The sequence below is a fragment of the Callospermophilus lateralis genome, chromosome 1 (assembly GCF_048772815.1).
Source record: "Callospermophilus lateralis isolate mCalLat2 chromosome 1, mCalLat2.hap1, whole genome shotgun sequence".
Lineage (NCBI taxonomy): Eukaryota > Metazoa > Chordata > Mammalia > Rodentia > Sciuridae > Callospermophilus > Callospermophilus lateralis.
Window position 1 is genome coordinate 99,334,383 of NC_135305.1, and position 20,332 is coordinate 99,354,714.

At 45.8% G+C, this 20,332-nt stretch overlaps 1 protein-coding gene across 8 annotated transcripts in view; it reads right to left on the minus strand.

Moving 5' to 3' along the window:
• Camk2b (calcium/calmodulin dependent protein kinase II beta) overlaps positions 1-10,970 on the minus strand; it is a 95,602-nt gene extending 84,632 nt beyond the window's left edge. For all 8 annotated transcript variants that reach the window (XM_076836588.2, XM_076836550.2, XM_076836578.2 and 5 more), the window contains exon 1: positions 10,780-10,970. In XM_076836588.2, the coding sequence (XP_076692703.1) occupies positions 10,780-10,844 (65 nt within the window). In that variant the 5' untranslated portion in view covers positions 10,845-10,970. The remainder of the gene's footprint in view (positions 1-10,779) is intronic.
• Between the last annotated feature and the right edge of the window lie 9,362 nt (positions 10,971-20,332).

Here is a 20,332-nt window from a genome sequence, read left to right on the forward strand (position 1 = left end):
AAACTTTTCAATCTGTGCAAAAACAAAAAATTCAGTTTTTAAAGAGATAATACATTTATTTCATGTATGTATTATATGTCAAAATACATTCTGCTGTCATGTATGACTAAAAAAAATTTAAATTTAAATTTAAAAATTTTTAAAAATTAAAAAAAAACATAAAGGTGACAAATTGGCAAATTGAGGCTATGGTTTAAAGAACAACCAAAAGACAAAGAATTCTATAATCAGTGCAGCTAATTAGATCTGGGCCCCAAATAAAAAGATTGGCAAATTATTTTTATTTGTAATATTTATGTAGATTAAAATAAAAATTGATAATATAAAAAAGAGATAATACATTGAATTTGTAAGTCAATTTTTTTTTAAAGAGAGAGAGAGAGAGAATTTTATTATTTATTTATTTTTTTTAGTTATTGGCGGACACAACATCTTTGTTTGTATGTGGTGCTGAGGATCGAACCCGGGCCGCACGCATGCCAGGCGAGCGCGCTACCGCTTGAGCCACATCCCCAGCCCCATTGTAAGTCAATTTGGAGTGAACTACCACCTTAATAATATCACCTTCAATCCATGAACATGGGATGCCTTTACATTTATTTAGGTCTTCTTTAATTTCTCTCAAGAGTGGTTTGTAGTTTTCAACACACAAACATATCTTTTCTTTTATTAAATGTATTCCTTTGGATGATATTTTAAATGGAATTATTTGTCTTAATTTTGAGATTAAGCATTGTTATTGTAATGAAATTCACTAAATATTTGTACATTGGTCTTTTATCCTGCAACTTTGCTGAATTCATTTTTTAGTTCTAATTTTTTTAGTAAATTATTTAGGATTTTCTTCCACAAGATCATGTCATCCACACAAAGAGGTAGTTTTATCTGTTCTTTTTCTGGTTCTTTTTCTTTCTTTCTTTTTTTTTTTTAAAGAGAGAGTGAGAGAAGAGAGGGAGTGAGAGAATTTTAATATTTATTTAGTTATTTTCGTTTTTTTTTTTTTTATTTTATTTTAGTTTTCGGCGGACACAACGTCTTTGTATGTGGTGCTGAGGATCGAACCCAGGCCGCACGCATGCCAGGCGAGCGCGCTACCGCTTGAGCCACATCCCCAGCCCTATTTTTCTTTCTTACCTAATAGCCATGGCTAGAACCTTTCTGTACCATGATAGATAGAAATGGAAAGAAAAGACAGCCTTGTTTTGTTTCTGATCTTAGGAAAAACACATCTAGTCTTTCACCATTAAATATAATTTTAGCTGTGGGTTTTTCATAAATGCCTTTAAACAAGTTTAGGAAGTTCTCTTTCCTAGTCTGTAGTGTTTTTTATGATGAAAAAGTATTGGATTTTGTCAAATGCTTCTTCTGCATTTATTGGGATAATCATTCTTTTTTTGTTTAGTCTATCAATATGGTATATTACACAGGTTGCTTTTTATGTTAAACCAACCTTTCATTCCTGGGATAAATGCTACTTGTTTATAATGTGCTATCCTTTTCATATGTTGCTAGTTGGTTTCATTATTATTTTATAAAAGATACTAGTCATAATGTCCTTTCTGGTCTGGTATCAGATGGTCTGTCTTTTACAGTTACTGGCTTCATTAAATGAACTGGGAGGAATTTGTTCCCTTTCTATATTTTGGGAAAGTTTATGAAGAACTGTATTAATTCCTCTTTAAATGCTTGGTAGAATTTATCATGAAGGTCTCAGGGACTGGGCGATTCAGTATGGGACATTGAAATTACTAATTCAATCTCTACTTGTCATAGGTCTATTCAAATTTTCTATTTCTTCTTGGGTCAGTTTCAGTGGTTTATGTCCTTCTCTTTGTGTATTTCATCTAGGCTATCTGAATTTTTTTTCACACAATACCTTTATTTTGTTTACTTATTTATTTTTATATGGTGCTGAGAATCGAACCCAGGGCCTTGCATGAGCTAAATGAGCTCTTTTCCGCTGAGCCACAACCCCAGACCAGCATATAATTTTTAAAATATTTATTTTTAGTTACAGGTGGATGCAATATCTTTATTTTTATGTGGTGCTAAAGATCGAACCCAGTGCCTCCAGCATGGTAGGCGAGTGCTCTACCTCTGAGCCACAACCCCAGACCAGCACATAATTTTTTAAAAAATTTTATATTTAGTTGTAAATGGACACAATATCTTTATTTTTATTTATGTATTTATTTTATATGGTGCTGAGGATCGAACCCAGGGCCTCGCACATGCAAGGCAATTGCTCTACCACAGAGCTACAACTCCAGCCCGGCACATCATTTTTCACAGTATTTCCTTATAATCCTTTTTATTTCTTTCAATTTGGTAGTAACATCTCCTCTCTCATTCCTGACCTGAGCAATTTGAGTCTACTCTCTTTTTTCTTGGCCTGATGACACTTTCATAAAAAGAACAATTTTTATTTGTTCTCTTTAGCTATACATAACTGTGTAAACAATTTTGATATATTTGTACAAGCTTGGAATATCTTATTCTAATTATAATCCCTGACCACCCTTTTTATAGCTGCAATCTTCCTTCTAACTGGTATTCCTGCATTCCCACAGGTATTCATCACCAGCTACACTATCATATAATTCTTTTTTTCAGTACTGGGGAATTGAACCCAGGGCCTTGCATAAGCTAAGCAAGTACTCTACCCAATCCTTTTTTTTAAGATGTTGATGGACCTTTATTTTATTCATTTATTTATATGCAGTGCCCAGAACTGAACCCAGTGCCTCACACATGCTAGGCAAGTGCTCTACCACTAAGCTACAACTCCAGCTCCTCTACCCAGACCTTTGATTAAATTGTCTTATTTTGGACAAGCTGGCCTCAAACTCGTGACCTTCCTTCCTCAGCCTTCTAAATAGCCGGGATTACAGGTGCATACCACTGCACAGGGTCCCATCAGAATCTGTTTAGTTTTTACCTGTCTCTCACCTGCCACCAGCACATAAGGTCCCCAAGGCAGGCATCCTTGACTGTTTTGCTCACTACTGTTTCCCAAGCAGCTGGAAGATGCCTGGCAGGTGGTGAATGTGCAACCAGATTTGTACAATGAATAAAAGAATCTTCAGGACAGCAAGAGAAATCAACTACTGGCAAATACAACCCAGAATGTAACTACCATCCTCAAAAGAAACCAGAAAAAAAAAATGTAAGCTCTGGTCTCGTGTTGTCCAACTCAATAGCCACTTGGCATCACATAACTACAAGAACCTGGAATGTCTAGTCCAAACCAAGACATACCTTAAATATAAAATACACAACAGGTTTCTAAAATATAACATAAAAAGGAATGCAAAATACTTAATAATTTTACATTGATTACATGTTGAAATTATATATAAATATAAGGTTAAATGTGTGTGTGTGTGTGTGTAAAAATTACTTTCACTGTTTCTTTTGACTTTTTTTTTTATGTACTAGAATTTTTTTAATCATACATGTGGCTCCCCTTCATGGCTACATTTCACTTCTTCTGGACAATACTACTCTAGAAAACTTGGATGGGATGGGGGTTAATATCATTGTGAGTGTACAGAAAACAAAGCCAAATTCCAAACACAAACAGTAAGGCTCTTAAGGAACCAAGGAATGTGAGGATTGTACAGCTTGGGCCATAGGACAGGTCAGGCTTCATGGCATATGCATTTACCACTGGAATTACTTGGAAGCTTTTCAAAACCCTAGGGTCTGAGTATCTGGGCTTCAGTAACATTTCCCCAGAGGCCTCCAAGCTTCAACCTGAGCTGAGAAGCATCCCCCTGGTCACCCTCTTCATCAGAAGATTCTGCTTCTACTGGAGTCATAAACCCCCAACAGCCAGCCTGGATCAAACCCATGGACTTAGAGAATCAGGCTGTCCCTCAACATGCAAGAACAGAAGTACCATGGAGAACTTCATTATGAAATGAGCAGGATGCTGCAAACCACTTGGAGGCAGGTGTCTAAGAGTGACAGCTCTGTGGTTGTCTCACTAGATGGCAAGACCAGCAGACACTGGAGGACCTGCATCTGTGGATGACACTGCTCTGGGAAGCAGGCAGGACTGCAAGGCCTGAACGGTCCAGGCTATCACAGAGCCACTGCTGAGCACCTGCTGTGTGCCAGGCACTGGTCTGACCACTCAAGCACATTGGGTGAAAGAAGGAGGATTGGAAACCAGCACCAACTGGATGTGCATTACAGCAGGGCACAAACCCTGGCATCTCCCCAAAACACGAGAACGGCTCCTTCCCTAACCAGGTTCACATGCTGCTCACAAAGTGGGGAGACAAAGATAGTGGTGACTGCCAATAGTGGGAATGATACCCCCTTTTGTAAAATATCCCAAAATTGTTGCCTGACTACCGCCAATCTGTTCTAGATTCTACTAAAGCTTGTATCTGGCTTAATAAAGAACAGTGACTTTAGTTATTTTAGGATCATCATGTCAAAATATAAGGCACCATGTCCACCAGTCGCTGAGCCCTAATCAAGTTTGTGATTCTCATCCAGGAGACAGAAGCCACCCAAAGTTCAGCAGCTAAAAACACCATCTTTCACACAAAACCATGTTTTTATTTTAAATAAATTCAGATTTGCATATGAATAAGATAGGTATTTGTATGTGATATATCCATATGGCAATGTTTTCTACCCCGAACTAAATTGACACATATGCATTTTCATGTTTCTACACTAACAAAGTGACTTGCAGCTGTAAAAGATGCTTTACAAATAATCAAATCAGATTCCATTTTTGGTAGGAGAGATAGAAACAAAAAAAACTTAAAATCTTTGGAAAGGCCATATCTCTCACTTGGACCAGGGAGTGTGGGGTCAAGACGTCTTCCCAGAGCAATCATTACACATTTCTATCTACTTGGTCTTTTCCATCAAATTACTATTAAATTCCAGAATGACTCAATATAGACTCTTGAAAGGCCAAGAGAGCCAAAATAAGAGAATCATTCCTATTAGAAAAGCAAGCATTGCATATCCTTCCCCTCCATTCTTGTGGAGGTCCAGATACAAAAAAAAAAAAAAAAAAGCCCAGAATACATTCTTCAGTTTCTTCAAGTGAGACTGGGACTTTCTTAGTATCAATGACCTTAACCTCTGCACTTCTAAGTGGTCAGTACCTGCAGTAATACTGAGAACCCAGCCCTTCATTCACAAGAATCACACCCTCCTAGTAACTTTTCAGGCCCTGAATTCAAGTATAGGGCCCTCCCATCTTCTGTCACACTCATCAGAAGACTGGTCCCAAATTTGGGTTTTAAAAGTATGGCCAGGGCTGGGGTTGTGGCTCTGGGGTAGAGGATCTGCCTCTCACATGTAAGGCACTGGGTTGGATCCTCGGCACCACATAAAAACAGATAAATAAAATAAAGGTATTGTGTCCATCTACAATTAAAAACATTTAAATAAATGAATAAATAAAATAAAAGTATGGCCAATGCATGTACATCCATCTCTCTGCTAAGGGGACCAGCAGCCCAAATCCGTAGGAAAAGACATACTGACATGGCAGATAAGCATGGAAAAGTGTCACCAGTCACATGCATGGTGATTCCATATGTACTTTAAAATCACAGATACATGACATATATGTGTCTGTGTAGATATGTGTACACATAACACAACCTTATAGGGACATAAAAATAAACAGCCGAGGTTTTTCCAGCAGGTGAGGGAACATGAGTGTAAAAGGTCACATTTCTGGTGCACACTTCTTACTACTTGATTTTTTTTTTTACAACAAGACTATATTGCCCTAGTAATTTAATTAATAAAATAAAAGTTTCAAGTCTTACTGGTTTCAAATGGGGTCAGATTATTGGTTGTCAAGGAGAGACAATGAAAAGAAATGACATTTTCACAAATGGGAACTGGGGGCAGTGCCCTGGGTTTGGAAAGGCACAAAGACAGCATGGCAAGCTGCTAGCTGAGGACAGGTGCAGTCTCCAGAAGCCTGGGTTCAGAGTGGACCACAAGCTTGCCACAAGTCAGTTAACAGAAAAACAGCATTTTTAAAATACATTATAGAGTAGGTTCGTGTGCTTTTGAGAGAAGCAGATTATAGAGTTCAGAGTCAAAGTACCTAGAATCAAACTCTGACCCTGTATGACTTTTTGCAGGGGATGAGGCTTCTCTCAGTGCCTCAGTCACCTCTTCTGTAAACTGGGAATATCACAGCACCTATTTCACAGAGCAAGCATGTTAATAAAATAAGCACCACTGAAGTGCTAGCAACTGTTACCAGAAAAGAAAGAGTCCGGTAGCAAGCATGCAGATATATTCTTAGCTCTCAGCAAAGTAGGTTATGGTATAAAAATACCATTAAATAGTAACTAAACTAGCGTCACCTTAATGCGCATCTTGCCAGCAACCTCAGCATGTGCAACTTCTTTTTAAACTACCCTACATTAAAGAATCAAGACCAGAACTTCTCTGGCCTTCTTGGACACAGACCAGTAGGCCTGAGGCCACTCACCCCTTCCTCACCTGGAGAAGCCACCCTTAGGCCAGGACCTAGGGACCCAGCCCTGCCTTTGGGTGGGTAAGTGGCCAAGTCCTAACAAGTTTTGCACCCCAGTATCCCACAGTGCAGGGTACAAGGGAGAAGGCAAAGTAAGGAGAGTCCTGGGGAGGGAAAGGCAACTGGGGGAGGGATAGTGTTTGGGACAGCCTGGCTGAGTAGCCCAAGAAAATGGAGCCTGTCATTGGCAAAGACCCTGAGACAGGAAGGGACTGATGTACCAGAGGAAGGGAGGAGGAAAGCAAACACAACAGCAAATACAAGATTCCTCCTCCACTCCATTCCTGTCTTCCCTGGCAACCACTTCAAAGCAAGGAAGTCTCAAAAATTGATCTGCTCTGAATTTCTGAAGTTTATCTATTAACTACCTAGCAGGCCATCCACTGGTTCAGAGTAGGCCTGCTGGCAGAAAGCAGGAGCAAACAGCAATACCTCCAGTGAGTGGGCAGGTTACACATGCCCCAGAATGCAGCCTGCTCTCTACTTCCTGGGGGCCAGTGGAGGAGTCAAGGACACATCAAGGTCAATTCTAGGCCTATCTGAGGTTTGGGGATTGCTGGAAGGAATGGGAGATACCCTGGGCTGGAAGTCAAGGGCATACCTGCTGCCTGAATTTGGGCAAGTCGCTGACCTTCCCAGCAGTTTCTGTAGTTGTAGAACAGAGGTGGAGAGAAAGCCTTCCTGGACAGCTCAAATAATATCAAACATTTAAAGTTCCACACCCATTAGATGCTGTCACCACGTGGGCCATGGCCCCAGTCCTCTGGAGGGGTTCATGAACTCCTGAAATTACATACAAAACCTCATGGGAACTGTTTTCCTCTAAGGGGATCATCTATTTTTTAAGGCAACAATGACTCCCCAAAAGTGAAAGATTCACAAGCCAGAATCCAGAAAGTGAGATACTTCCTGCCCATAAACCTTCACCACCTGCCTGTGCCAGGGAGAGCAAGCAGCACCAAGGGCAGAGGCATCCGCAACACAACCAGTGGGAGTGGACATGGCAGGGTAGACCCTCACTGACAACCCCACTGACAGGGATAAACCCCAAAGAAACTCGCACCCCTGCACTAGCGAACACATGCACAGTGTTGGTCTCGTGGTGGGTAAGAGTGCAAAGTAGGAAGCAAATCTAGACTCCCATCAGGAGGAAAGCAGATGAGACGTGGTGTTCATACGATGGATCACCACGCAGCAGTCGGCGACCACAATTTATTGGTGCGCACAGATGTCAATAAGACTATGCTGAGAAAATACGTGAAAGAATCCCACATATTAATATGGATACTTCTATCTCCCTGGCTCAAGAGCCCGAGAGAAAGGATACAAATGCCTAACAGCAGTCAGAGGAAAATGGGTTACTTAACATTTATTTGTAATGCTTTACTTCTCATAACTTTAAAACAGGACTTAAACCAAAATGATGAATAGTTTTCAATTCTGAGTAGAAGAGACAGGAGTGTTCATTTTGTTTATCCTAGAATTTCTGGATTTTAAAAATCTATCTAATAAAAAAAAAGTAAACTGTACTGTTATTTGGTCCGTGTGGACTGAAGGTTTTCCTCCTTTGCTCTGTGTCGGCTTGCAGGACCTAGGCTAGAGGTGGCTATCCAGTGGTATCCCAGCATATGGGCCTCCGGGCAAATGTCCACGAGCCCCACGGAGTTGGGCAAGGAAGGGCACACACTGCAGCACTGTCACTGGGGACAAGTGGAGCAGGCCCCAGAAAGTATCTCTCCTTGGCCAGTTGACTTGCTGCCCAAGTGTCCAGGGAAAGATCAGGAGTAGACACAGCCGAGAAGGCAAAGGCCAACGCCCCATCACACACACGCAGCTGTGGGCCTGTGACCCTGTCCTTCCGCCAAGCAGGGAGTCAGCCTGACTGGGTGCCAGGACTATGGCTTTAAATAAACTTGGATGTATCCACCTGGGCCTGGGAAGCAACACCACTGTGCCCCAGGCAGGCGCTATCAACAATTGTCAGACATGGCCATGGCAGGATGGGCCTGAGTTCCCCCAGCTTGGTCTAGGGGTGTCTTGCCCTCCAAATATAATTCTGCATTTGGACTTGGCACCTAGCAAACTCCACAAATGGATGCTAGGCTGAACCAACTCATTCTGGCTAGGATTCCTAGCCTCTGGTCCCAGGTCCCAGTGGGACCCTTGACCTGAGGCTTCATTCCTTGCCTGATCACATGCCTGGTCTCTCCATGTGCTCCTTTATGATGAGGGCTCATTGTCTACAGAAGGAGCTGGTGGCCCCAGCTCTCACCTGTCTGAGCCCTCTGTCTCACCTGCCATCAGCCCTCTCAACCTCCACAGCCCAGCATGGGTGACAATAACCAACAGCTGCTAGACCAGAGGCTCAGGGGAGGACTGGTCACTTACGCCATCGCTCAACTCAGGGAAGCTCACACCAAAGCGAAGAAGGGAAGAGCAGTGGTGAGCTTCAGACTGGGAAACCAGGGCAGATGGGGAGGTCCTGAAAGGGGCTTCTTGGAGGAGACTGGTGAGGCCTGAGCACAAGCACAAAAAAAGACAAGAAGCTTCCCCAGGAAGAAGAGACTACCCCCTGCTGCCTCTTCCTGACAGAACCAGGCAGGCACACTGACTGCTGCCATCTGCCCCGCAGTGCAGGACACAGCTCTGGAGGAGACAGGATGGACAGGAACAGAGCCACTCAACTGAGGGTCTGAGAGCTGGAGAGCCAGCCCCCCACCCACAGCCCTGGGCCTTCTGTCCACATAGGAAGCCAGCTCACCCCCACCTAAGGGCTCCCAACCTGTCACCCTCTTCCTCACAGGCCTCCATCCCCCAGACAGCTCCTGGAAGCTTCTTCAAGACCTGTGTCCCTGGGGCCCACAGGGAGGAGCGCACAGTGAGGATGAAGGAGTGCTTGGCCTGTCCCTTGGGTGGCTCTCCAGGTCCACCCAACCCCCACCCCGTGCTATCCAGCATAGACTTCACTCTGTCACTTCACTGTGTTCCTCACCCCCCAGGCCTGACCCGATTCCTCTCTACACGTGCAGGGAAGTGGGGAATGCGCACACCCCCACACTCCTCCAGCTGGGCACTCCACAATTATCAATGATCAGCGTCCCTCGCCCACCACAAGGTTTCACCAGACGCTTTTTTAGTAAAGGAAAAAAAGGATTTGCTGCTGGATGTGTAATAGGAAATCTCGCCAGCGCCCCCACCGCGCAGGAGGGGTGGGGGGAGGGGGGAGGAGATGGGGATCTGGAGTTCTCAAACCAGCCCCAAGGGATGCCAAGTGCAGCTACCCTGACTCATAGAGGAGACCCCACGTTAGAGACCCTGAAGGGCTTCTTGGTTTCTGACCCAAGGGGCACAGCCAGGTCTGGACACTCCAAACTAGGGCTCCCGCCCCCACATTGTTCACGCTGCGGAGCACAGTAGAGGAGACAGGGCACCTGTTCCCCGTGAGGCCCTACCTGAAATAAGCTTCCAAACCCCCTCCTTTCAACCAATCACCACCACAAAAAATAATGCTCCAAAATCCAGTCTCCACCTGCCTCGATGACCCCAAAGTCAGAAGCCCAATCGGGTTCGCCGCCTCACCCCCTCATTTCCCACCCGGATGACCTGATCCAGGCTCTTTGACCTCTTCCCCTGCTCTCCAAATTCGTTTCCAGAAGAATCTGGGGGAAAAACCCTCCAGAACCCAGATTCCTCAAGGGACCCCTGGCAGAAGCTGCTCCCACGCCGGCACCCCCCGCACAGATGGGGCCACGCGCAGAAGCAGGCGGGAGCAGGTCCGCCACCCCCGCCGCCTGCCGCTCGGGTGGGGGTGGGGACAGCGTTCCCACATGGGGGATGACCCCCTGGGGCCACGGCTGACCCCTCCCGGAGCTCCAGGCCCGGCTGTCACCCCCATGTGCCCCTCCTCTCTGACCTCCCCGCCGCCAAATGCGTCACGTCTGTCCGGCGCTCCGGGGACACCTGCTGCCGCCCCCGCCGCGCCGAGTCCAGAACCTTGAGTCCGGGCCCCGGCCGAGCCACCGAGCTGGGCAGGGCCGTACACGCTGCGGTCCAGCAGCCGGGCCCAGCACCGAAGCTCGAGGGTCAGGCCCGCGCGGGGCCGTGCGGTAGGGCCGGGAACCGGGAGGAGCCGGGGGCGCGCGGGGCCGCAGTGCGCTCAGAACCCGCGACGCGGAGGGTCCCAGTTCCCCCGGGCCCCACTCCTCTGGGGTCCCAGGCCAGGACGCGCGCGCCGCGGCTCTTACTTGCCAATATCCTCGTAAAGCTGGTACTCGTCGGTGAAGCGGGTGCAGGTCACCGTGGTGGCCATGGCGGCGGCGGACGGGCTCGGCGTGCGCTCGGCTGCGCTCGGGCGGCGACTCCGTCTCCCGCTCGCGGGCACGGCGGCGACAGGGGCGCGGGCGCGGGAGACACCTCGGCTCGCGGCGCCGGGCGGGGGCCGGGCTGGGCTGCGCCGCGCGGCGAGCGCACGCGAGATCTGCTCGCTCGGTCCCCGCCAGGAGCGCGCCGCACACCTACGCGCGGGGAGGCGCGGGCGCCGCTGTCACCGCCGCCGCGCCCGCCGGTCCCGCTGCCTTCTGTACGCGCCGCGCCCGCACCCTACTCACCCAGCTCCTGCCTGCACCCGCACACGCACCGCACCAGTGCCCTGTACCTGCACTCGTTCCCGCGCCTGCACCCGCACGCGCGCCTCACCCTGCACCCGAATCGCGCCTGCACCCCGCACACACTCCGCGCCCGCGCCTGCACCCGCACTGCGCCCGCACATCGCACTAACAGCCGTGCCCGCGCCCCGCCCCCGCACTTGGGCCGCACCCGCACGGTGCCCGCACACTGCACCTGCGCCGGGCACCCACCGCACCCTGCACAGGCAACCACCGAAGAGCTGGCTCTTCCCCGGGATATCAGGATGCCAGCGACTCCCTACTCACACACACACACAAGGGACCGCATACAATGAACCCAGCCTCCTCTGCCCTGAAGGCTCCCTCCCCTGGGCTGCAGTGAGGAACTGGTGTCCACATGGAAGATTATTCGTGTGCCATACCCAGAGGACTCATTCCTTACAGTCCCATGAAAAGATGCTGCCAGACCCACCCTGCCCAGTCTCTATCATTTCACATGCACAGTGGCTTCCTGCTTGGCCTGGCAGAGCTGCCCAGGGGCTTCCCAGGCCGAGCACACACCAGGGTGAGAGAGTGGGAGGGTGAGAGCTGCCCCTTTTTTTCCTTCTATGATTGGCTGCTGGGGTATCTGAAGTCCCAGGAATGGACATTTGGAATCCAGGCAGAGGGAAGCCAGAGGTACAATAACTGCTCTGTCAGGGACTCTGGGGTCCTGACAACTTGAAGCCACCAGACCTTGTCCATCTGCTTGCCCCCTTCTCTGTCTTGGAAGGAGAGAGTCCACTCTTCCCCTCTCCCCCTTTCCAAGCATCTCTTGAACGTGGCCCTGAAGGCCAAGGAGAAGTTGAGCACTGACAGAGAAGAAGGGAGGGTGGAGGCAGGACCCACCCTGTTTCTTACAAAAGCCTTCCCCCAGGGCAAGCACCCACACTTTTCTGATGGGATTGGACCAGGTCTGTCCCAGGCAGGCTCTAAGGTCAGAGTTCTGGATAGGGCCAGACTGCTTCCCTGAGATAACCTGCTTACTGCTCCCCAAGGGCAGGGCTTGTCCAGCTGGTACCTCAACCCCAGGCAAGACCATGCCTACCCCTGTCTCTGGATAAGGAGCTAATAAGGAGCTAATAAGGATTCTGCAGAGGGCAGCTAGAGTCCTTCCCTGCTAGGATGCATTTGGCACTGAGCTGCCTGGCAAGGAGTATGCCACATGGCAAATCCCTGCCCTGGTCAGAAGATGGATAGCTAGAGGATGAGGGACATGCACAAGTTCAAAGCAAGTGTGGTTTCCAGGTAAAACCAGTTGAGGCAAAGAAAGCCTGGCCTTGATCTCAGCAAAAAGGAAAAGCAGGCAGGAAGGGATAGCAGTTTGTGCATCAGCATTGGGCTTAGACATGGAGAACCCTAGGCCATCCTAACAGTCACAGGTTGGGGGACCAAGGTTTGTTCTTGGGATCTAACCCCACAGGAGCCTGTCCCTGCACCTGCTGAGAGCAGCTGCATTGTGCCCTTTCTGAGTTCCAGAAGGAGGAGGCAGGGCTACATATAGAGTACAATTAGCAAAACAAACAAAACAAAATTGCACCCCTCTGTAAGTCAGACTCCAAGCTACCCAAAATCATATACACTCCTACCGATGTGTTCAGATACAAAGTGATACTGGAACCTAATGACAGCAGACATTGATTGTTCTTACATGCATTTTACATGTTTTCTTATTTATTTCTCAATCTTATGAGGCATGTATTATCATTATCCCATTTTACTAGATGGGATAACAAAGAAAGATGTGAGGTAAGTTACATGGCCACAAGAAGTGGCTGGGATTCAAACCCCATGGCCCAAGAAGCCTCCCTTAGCTTTAACTTTCTCACACAAACACACATATACAGATACACATATATACACACTTACTGACATACATACAGAAACACATGTGCATGCATACACATATAAATGTGATATTACACAAACAATGCACACAAACACGTGTGAATATATGGTACACCCATACACAAACACATGCAAACACACACATCTATACATTCAGCTTCTTGAAGCCCCAAATGAAGACATAGTAGCATTCTGGGTGGTCTCATATGAGGTCACCTTTCAAAAAGTAGGGAGGCTATCCAGGATCAGGGTTGCCCAAAAAGTTGAAATCACTAAGAGGCACAATTTGAGGCCCACTGTGTCTCCCCCACCTCTGTTTCTGTTAGCACCTGGGATGCCCAGGAGCTCTCTCTGGGCTGAACATTAGAAATCAGGTGGCCCTGATGAGGACAGGAAAGTCAGAGCAAGTGGGCACTAAACAGTGAAGAAGGGTTCAGCTACCAGAGGCAGCCAGGCTGTCCCTCCCTACACAGAACAGCCCACTCCTGCCTCCAGAGACAGAGGGTTTCTCCCTCACAGGGCAAAAAGATTGGAATGAAGAAATGCTTCCAGCTATGACTCTTTCTGGTCGGGAATCCAGAAGCCCTCTCATTCCCTTTGACTCTATTCAGGCCCAAACTCTCCTCTCCTCCCACCCCACCCCCTCTCTTCAGGAAGGACCCTCTTCCACCCCCACTCCCATGTCATCTTTGCCTCCCACCTTGTCCTTTCTAGCTCACTTTCGTAAGCAAGGAGGGCTCTCCCTCCCAGGTGGCAGCTGGGGTGGTTGTGGGGAATATGGGTTCTAGGAGGTTATTGTTAGGACAGTCACCATGGCAACGAGCATCACATCTGCAGAGCCAAAAGTGCTGCACATGGGGCTCATTCTCCCAAAGAAAGCAGTCTTCCCTGTCCCCTCACCTTCAGGAGCTGCTTTCATGTGTATGTGTGGAGGGGGAGTGGAATGTCACTGCTCTTACCTCTCCCAGACCCAGCAGAAGCAGATTACCAGAGCAGAAAGACCCAAGTCCCTAAATCCCCAATCATCTGACCCTGGATATGGCAGCCCACTTAGGACAGCATGGCAGGCATATGAGATGGGGATGGGGATGGTGGTGATGGTGATGGTGATGGTGATGGTGATGGTGATGGTGGTGGTGATAGTAACAGTGATGATGGTTTTGATGGTGGTGGTTGTGGTGATGATGGTGGTGATAGTGACAGTGATAGTGGTGTTGATGGTGTTGATGGTGTTGGTGGTGATGGCAATGATGATGGTGGTGGTAATGATGAAGGTAGTGGTGGGAATGGTATTGGTGATAATGGTGATGGTGATGATGGTAATGATAGTGGTGGTAGTGATGGTGATCTTGAAGATGTTGATAGTGTTAGTGATGGTGATGGTGAAGGTCTTAGCTATAATTTACAATGCATTCACCACATGCAGAAATCATTCAGAAAGTCTGACATCTATCACTTCATATAAATTCACAACAATACTGCAGTATAGGAGCTATCATCACCTTCCTTTTATAAATGAGGAAACTTTAGTACAGGTAGACTGAGCTTGGATCACAAAGTTAGTCCAGTATTAGCATCCAGATCTGTCTTCACAGTTGATGACTTTAACCGCAGGGCTTAACTCAAGAGTGATCCCTGGCCTTCTTTATGCAGTTACTGTGCACCAAGTGTATGCCAGCCCTGTCCAGGCACCAATACAGACTAACACCCAAGCCTGACAATAACACATCAAGTAGTGGTGTTTGTTATATAATAGTCCTCCCAACCACTACCTCACCCACAGCTTGACTTTCCATGATTTCAGTGACCCATGATAAACCACAATTCAAAAGAGTTAAATGGAAAGTTGCAGAAATAAGCAATTCTTAAGTTTTCAAAAATATTTTCAGTTGTAGATGGACACAATATCTTTATTTTATTTATTTTTATGTCATACTGAGGATCAAACGCAGTGCCTCACATGTGCTAGGCAAGTGCTCTACCACTAAGCTACAACTCCAGTTCAATTCCTAAGTTTTAAATTGCACACAGTTCCAAGTAGTGTGATCAAACCTCACACTATCCCACTGCATCCCACTGGGACAATGAATCATCTCTTTGTCCCGCATATCCACAGTATGTATGTATGCACAGAAAAAAAAAAACATAGTATAAGGTTTAGAACTATCAGAAGTTTCAGACATCCACTGGAGGGCCTTGGAACAAATCTCCCACAAATAAGGGGAACAATTCTATATAAATTTAAAGTCGAGTGATCTGCAAAAGAGTAACAGAATGGCACCTTCAGAGTGGGTGTCCATGGAAGGTTTTCTGAACTGGTGACCTGTAAAATGAGGTCTGACTGAGAGAGAAAGTAGCCTCAAAAGAATAAACAGGAAAGGTTTGACAGAAGAGGCAACCATGCAAAGACCCTGCAGCTGGACCAAAGTGGTATGTTTAAGAAAGACAGTGGAGAAGGGATGGGGTTGTGCTCAGTGGTAGAGCACTTGCCTGGCATGTGTGAGGTGCTAGTTTCAATGCTCATCACCACATAAAAATAAATAAATAAAATAAAGGCATTATGTCCAACTTTATATATATATATATATATATATATATGAAAAAAAGAGGGTGGAGAAAAGAGAGCGAGCAAAGTCCCCATGAAATTTTATGCATGGTTCATCTACAGATTCTCTCTGGCATCTAAGTCCTCTAAGGGATTTGGGCCACCTTAATGATTAATAAGCAAAGTAATGAACCTTCCCAGTCATCACTGGGCATCCACCACTGCCCAAAGGCCCTCCTGAGAACATCTGTCAGGAAGTTCAGACTTGCTTTTCTTCTCAGTGGGCACCATCATGTCAAAGAAATGCCATACCTCTGGGAGGCAGAGGGAAGTGAGGGCAACCTTGCTAACCCCACTTCCACTGGAGCTTGGCGCCACCTCTCCTGCATCTTGTCCAGACCTCTCGGTGGCTAGAATTCCCAGAGAACCCTGGCTCTCTCTGATCCCTGGGTGAGGTGGACCCTGTCTGTTCTGGTTGGTGTGACCTCCGTCCTCCTGGAGACACCTCAGACCTAGACATCCAAAGAACTAGCACTGCCCCAGCCTAGCCTCCAATCCAGGCATTTCTATCACCAGGAGTGCTTAGGCTAGTGGGAACAGGTAGGTTCAAATGGCCATGCAAGGTCAGGGACAGCTCTAGTTCCTCCTTCCCTGGGTGAACACCACAGGCTTGTTGTCATGGGAACTGCCTCCTACAGGGGTGGGGAGGAGATAGATGTCAGGAGACCTGCACTGGAATGCTTCTCATGATGTTTTGTGCAGCCTCCAGTCATGGGCATGAAGGCCCTATTGTCAGAAGAGGCATGGTGCTAAATCTGTAGTTCACTGCAGACAAAGAGGCCTATATGCACTGTGGGGTGGTCAGGAGGCCTCAGGGACCAGGCTATCTCCATGTTCTGCTCTGGTGTCTGGGGTCAGCCCCATCTTGGTGCTCCCACATTCTGCTCTAGTATCTGAGGTTAGCCCTTTCCCAGTGTCCTGACATGGACATTCAGCCATGAATCTGAATCTGACAGGGGATAGAGAAAGGAAGGATGATGATGAGCACTGGCCAGATTTTGCCTCTTGGCCCCACTGACAGTCCATCACATGACTATTCTTAGCCACAGGGGAGACTAGCATGTGGGTGTCTGTCACTGAGGAAGTAGAGAATCACCTGGAGGACAAGCAGTGAACTCTGTTGGCCATTGCTGCTGAGGAACAAAGTCCACAGAGCATATGGCAATTGTTTCTGGATTCTGCTTTGTGATAGGAGATAATACTTGAAAATTGTAAGTATCTGCTATTGTTAACAGATGTAATACACTATAAAGATCATGTACATAAACAGAAGACAGATGCTCAGGAGACGTGTTTGGCAGGGGTTTTTGTTTTTGTTTTCGTGGTACTGGGACTTGAACTCAGGAGTGCTTTACCACTGAGATACATCCCCAGCTTTTTAAATTTTGAGACAGGGTCTCACTAAGATGCTCAAGCTGGCCTCAAATTTGGGGATCCTCCTGCCTCAACCTCCAAGTTACCAGGATTACAGGCATGTGCCACCTCACTCAGCTTGACAGTTTTTATAAAGCTAGATGTCTTCCCTATGACCCATCAATTCTTATCTTAGGTATTTACCCCAAAGAAATAAAAAATATCCAAAAGAAGGAAGGAAGGAGGGAGGGAATGAGGGAGGGAAGTTTGTACACACACATTTGTAGTAGCTCTATTCATAGAACTGAAACTCAGGAGCAGCATAAATGTCTCTAAACAGGAACATAAACAAAGTGGTTCCTAGATCAATAAAAAAGAATACCTACTAATACACTCGTGATGCAGAAGAATCTCTCAGAACTAAAGCTGAATGGAAGAAGCCAGATACAGAGAACACATACTGCACAATTTTACTCCTACAGAATTCTAGATGTAGTCTATATTATAGAGATCAGAACAGTGACTGCTTCTGCATAGGATTAAGCGGCACCAGAATTGACTTGAAATTTTCTGGGATATGTATATCACTTCTACCATATATGGTGTGTGTGTGTGTGTGTATATATATATATATATATATATATAGTGTGTGTGTGTGTGTGTGTGCCGTTGCCCAACACTTGGCAAACTGCACATTTAAAATCAGTGCATTTTAAATGTGATTTACATGTGTGTTCCCAGTAATTATGTATGTAAATTATTCTCCAACTTAAAAATTACATGAAATGTAGGTTGATATCACTATCCCATATGGGGAATACACTTTTTTTTCAGCCACATGAAACAATCCAAGCAATGGAGCAAGTATTAGGAGACAAAGGAAAATTTTTTAAAATTCTACAAAAGCAGGAATCACTGAAAACAAAAAAAATATAAAAATTAAGAAATAACTAAAGGAAAAATCAAATCCACACAACAGGAAATTTTAAAGACAAACTATGGGCATTATAGAAATGAGATCTACAAACAAACATAAGTAAGACCATTTTGTAAGCTGTGGGCACAGTCAAACCTGTGCCCAGAGGAGATGTCCTGAGTCCATGTGAACTTATTGGAAAATAGGCAAGATTGAAAATAAACTAAAATTTTCAGCTCAAGGAGCTGGGAAAGTTTAGCAAGATAAATCCAAGAGGGGGCTGGGGATGTGGCTCAAGCGGTAGCACGCTCGCCTGGCATGCGTGCGGCCCGGGTTCGATTCTCAGCACAACATACGAACAAGGATGTTGTGTCCGCCGATAACTAAAAAATAAATATTAAAATTCTCTCTCTCTCTTTCCCTCTCTCACTCTGTCTTTAAAAAAAAAAAAAAAGACCTCCAGTGAAGATACTGAGAAAGTCTTTAAAAAAAAAAAAAGATAAATCCAAGAGGTTGTCAAAGGATGAATTTGATTGCACTAAACAGAAACAAATGAAATTTAAAAACATAGGATGACCAATTAGTAACATCAAATTCTAGATCTTTGAAAAACATTTTTATTTTACTTTTTTATGGTGCTGGGTTGGAATCTGGGGCCTTGTGCATGCTAGGCAAGTGCTCCACCTCTGAGTTCACCCTTAGCCCCCTAACTTTATAACAGTTACAATAGACAAATTTTTTTTAAGAGAGAGAGAGAGAGAATTTTTTTTAATATTTATTTTTTTAGTATTCAGCGGACACATCTTTGTATGTGGTGCTGAGGATTGAACCCGGGCCGCACACATGCCAGGTGAGCATGCTACCGCTTGAGCTATATCCCCAGCTCCTAGACAAATCTTTGACAAGTCTGTCAATAGCAAAAATAAGCCTGAAAAGTAGAAACAAAAGAGGAAAAAAATGAAACAAAGAGATAAAGATTATGAAAGAATACAAATGGCCCTCTATATCTGCAGACTTCAAGTCCAAATATCAAAATATTGAGGGAAAAATTGTGTCTGTACTCAACATGTACAGATACTTTTTCTTGTCACTATTCCCATAAAATACAGTATAACAACTATTAACATAGTGTTTACATTGTATTATGTGTTGTAAGGAAATTTGAGATGATTTAAAATATATGGGAAGATGCTTATAGGTTTTATTCAAACACTATGCCATTTTACAGAAGAAACTTGACCATCTAAGGATTTGGGTTGGGTAGCCTTGGAGGTCCTGGAACCAATCCCTAGTGATACTGAGGGATAATTGTACTGTGCACATTTTCCCAAGAAATAGGAAAATGTAGTTGAAATGGAATTTGTTCTGGGGAAGCATAAATTATTCATATTGACTCCAAAATAAAAAAGCAGAAAACCACAGAATAAATGTAAAAACTGTAATGAGCTTCACATAATAAGACTGCATTTACACTATTTAAAAAAAAACCACCAACAAGAGCAATAAAAAATAAGGTGGAGGGTTGGGGCTGTAACTCAGTGGTGGAGCACTTGCCTTGCACATGTGAAGCACTGGGTTCAATCCTCAGCACCACATAAAAATAAACAAATACAGACACTGTGTCCATCTACTCTATACATATATATGGTATATGGTAGAGGGGGCAAAAAATCCTGACAAGGAGATGAGGGTGGTCCTCTCTGGCTTCCAGGGCCTTGGCCTCCTTCAGCCACGGGCACACAAGGAGACCTTTTCAAATTTCAGGGCATAGAAAACTAGGGAATACTGGTGGACATTTTTCTTTAGTTTTTGCTTCTTTTTGTTTTCTGCCTGGGAACTTGGAAAACATCAGCATCAGGTTCTGGTTCATGGGGTCCAAGAAGAGGAGGGCTGAGGCTGCCCCTGTCTGAGCCACTGAGAAGACAGTCTTTAGGCCCACGCATTGCAGGCACAACAGTGCAGAAGCGAGAGGTTTGGTAAAGAGCAAGCCTGGGTACCAGATGCCTGTGGAGCTTGGTTACTCAGGGTTTCAGGAGAAAGACAGAATTTGTAATAAAGATATGCACAGTGGTGCTATTTATAACTCCCCCCAAAAACTGGAAACAATCCAACTCGCCCCCCACAGGGGACTGGCCTGGCAGAAACAGTGGAGCTGATCCAGAGGAGGGAAATGCTGGCCGCGTGACAAGTGGGGAGGGTAAGGGCTCCGTGGATACAAGAGCTTCTTGCGCGGGGGACGCCAAATATAATGCAGTTTGTACACAGCCACCGTAATTATGGAAGATGCATGCATGGACATATGGATGGTGTCAGGTGATGGCTGGTAGGAAATCACAGGAGTGACTACAGCTGGAGCAGCACTTCTTAAGCGCTTCCTGTATACCTGACATGTGATCCTGGTCAGTGCCATG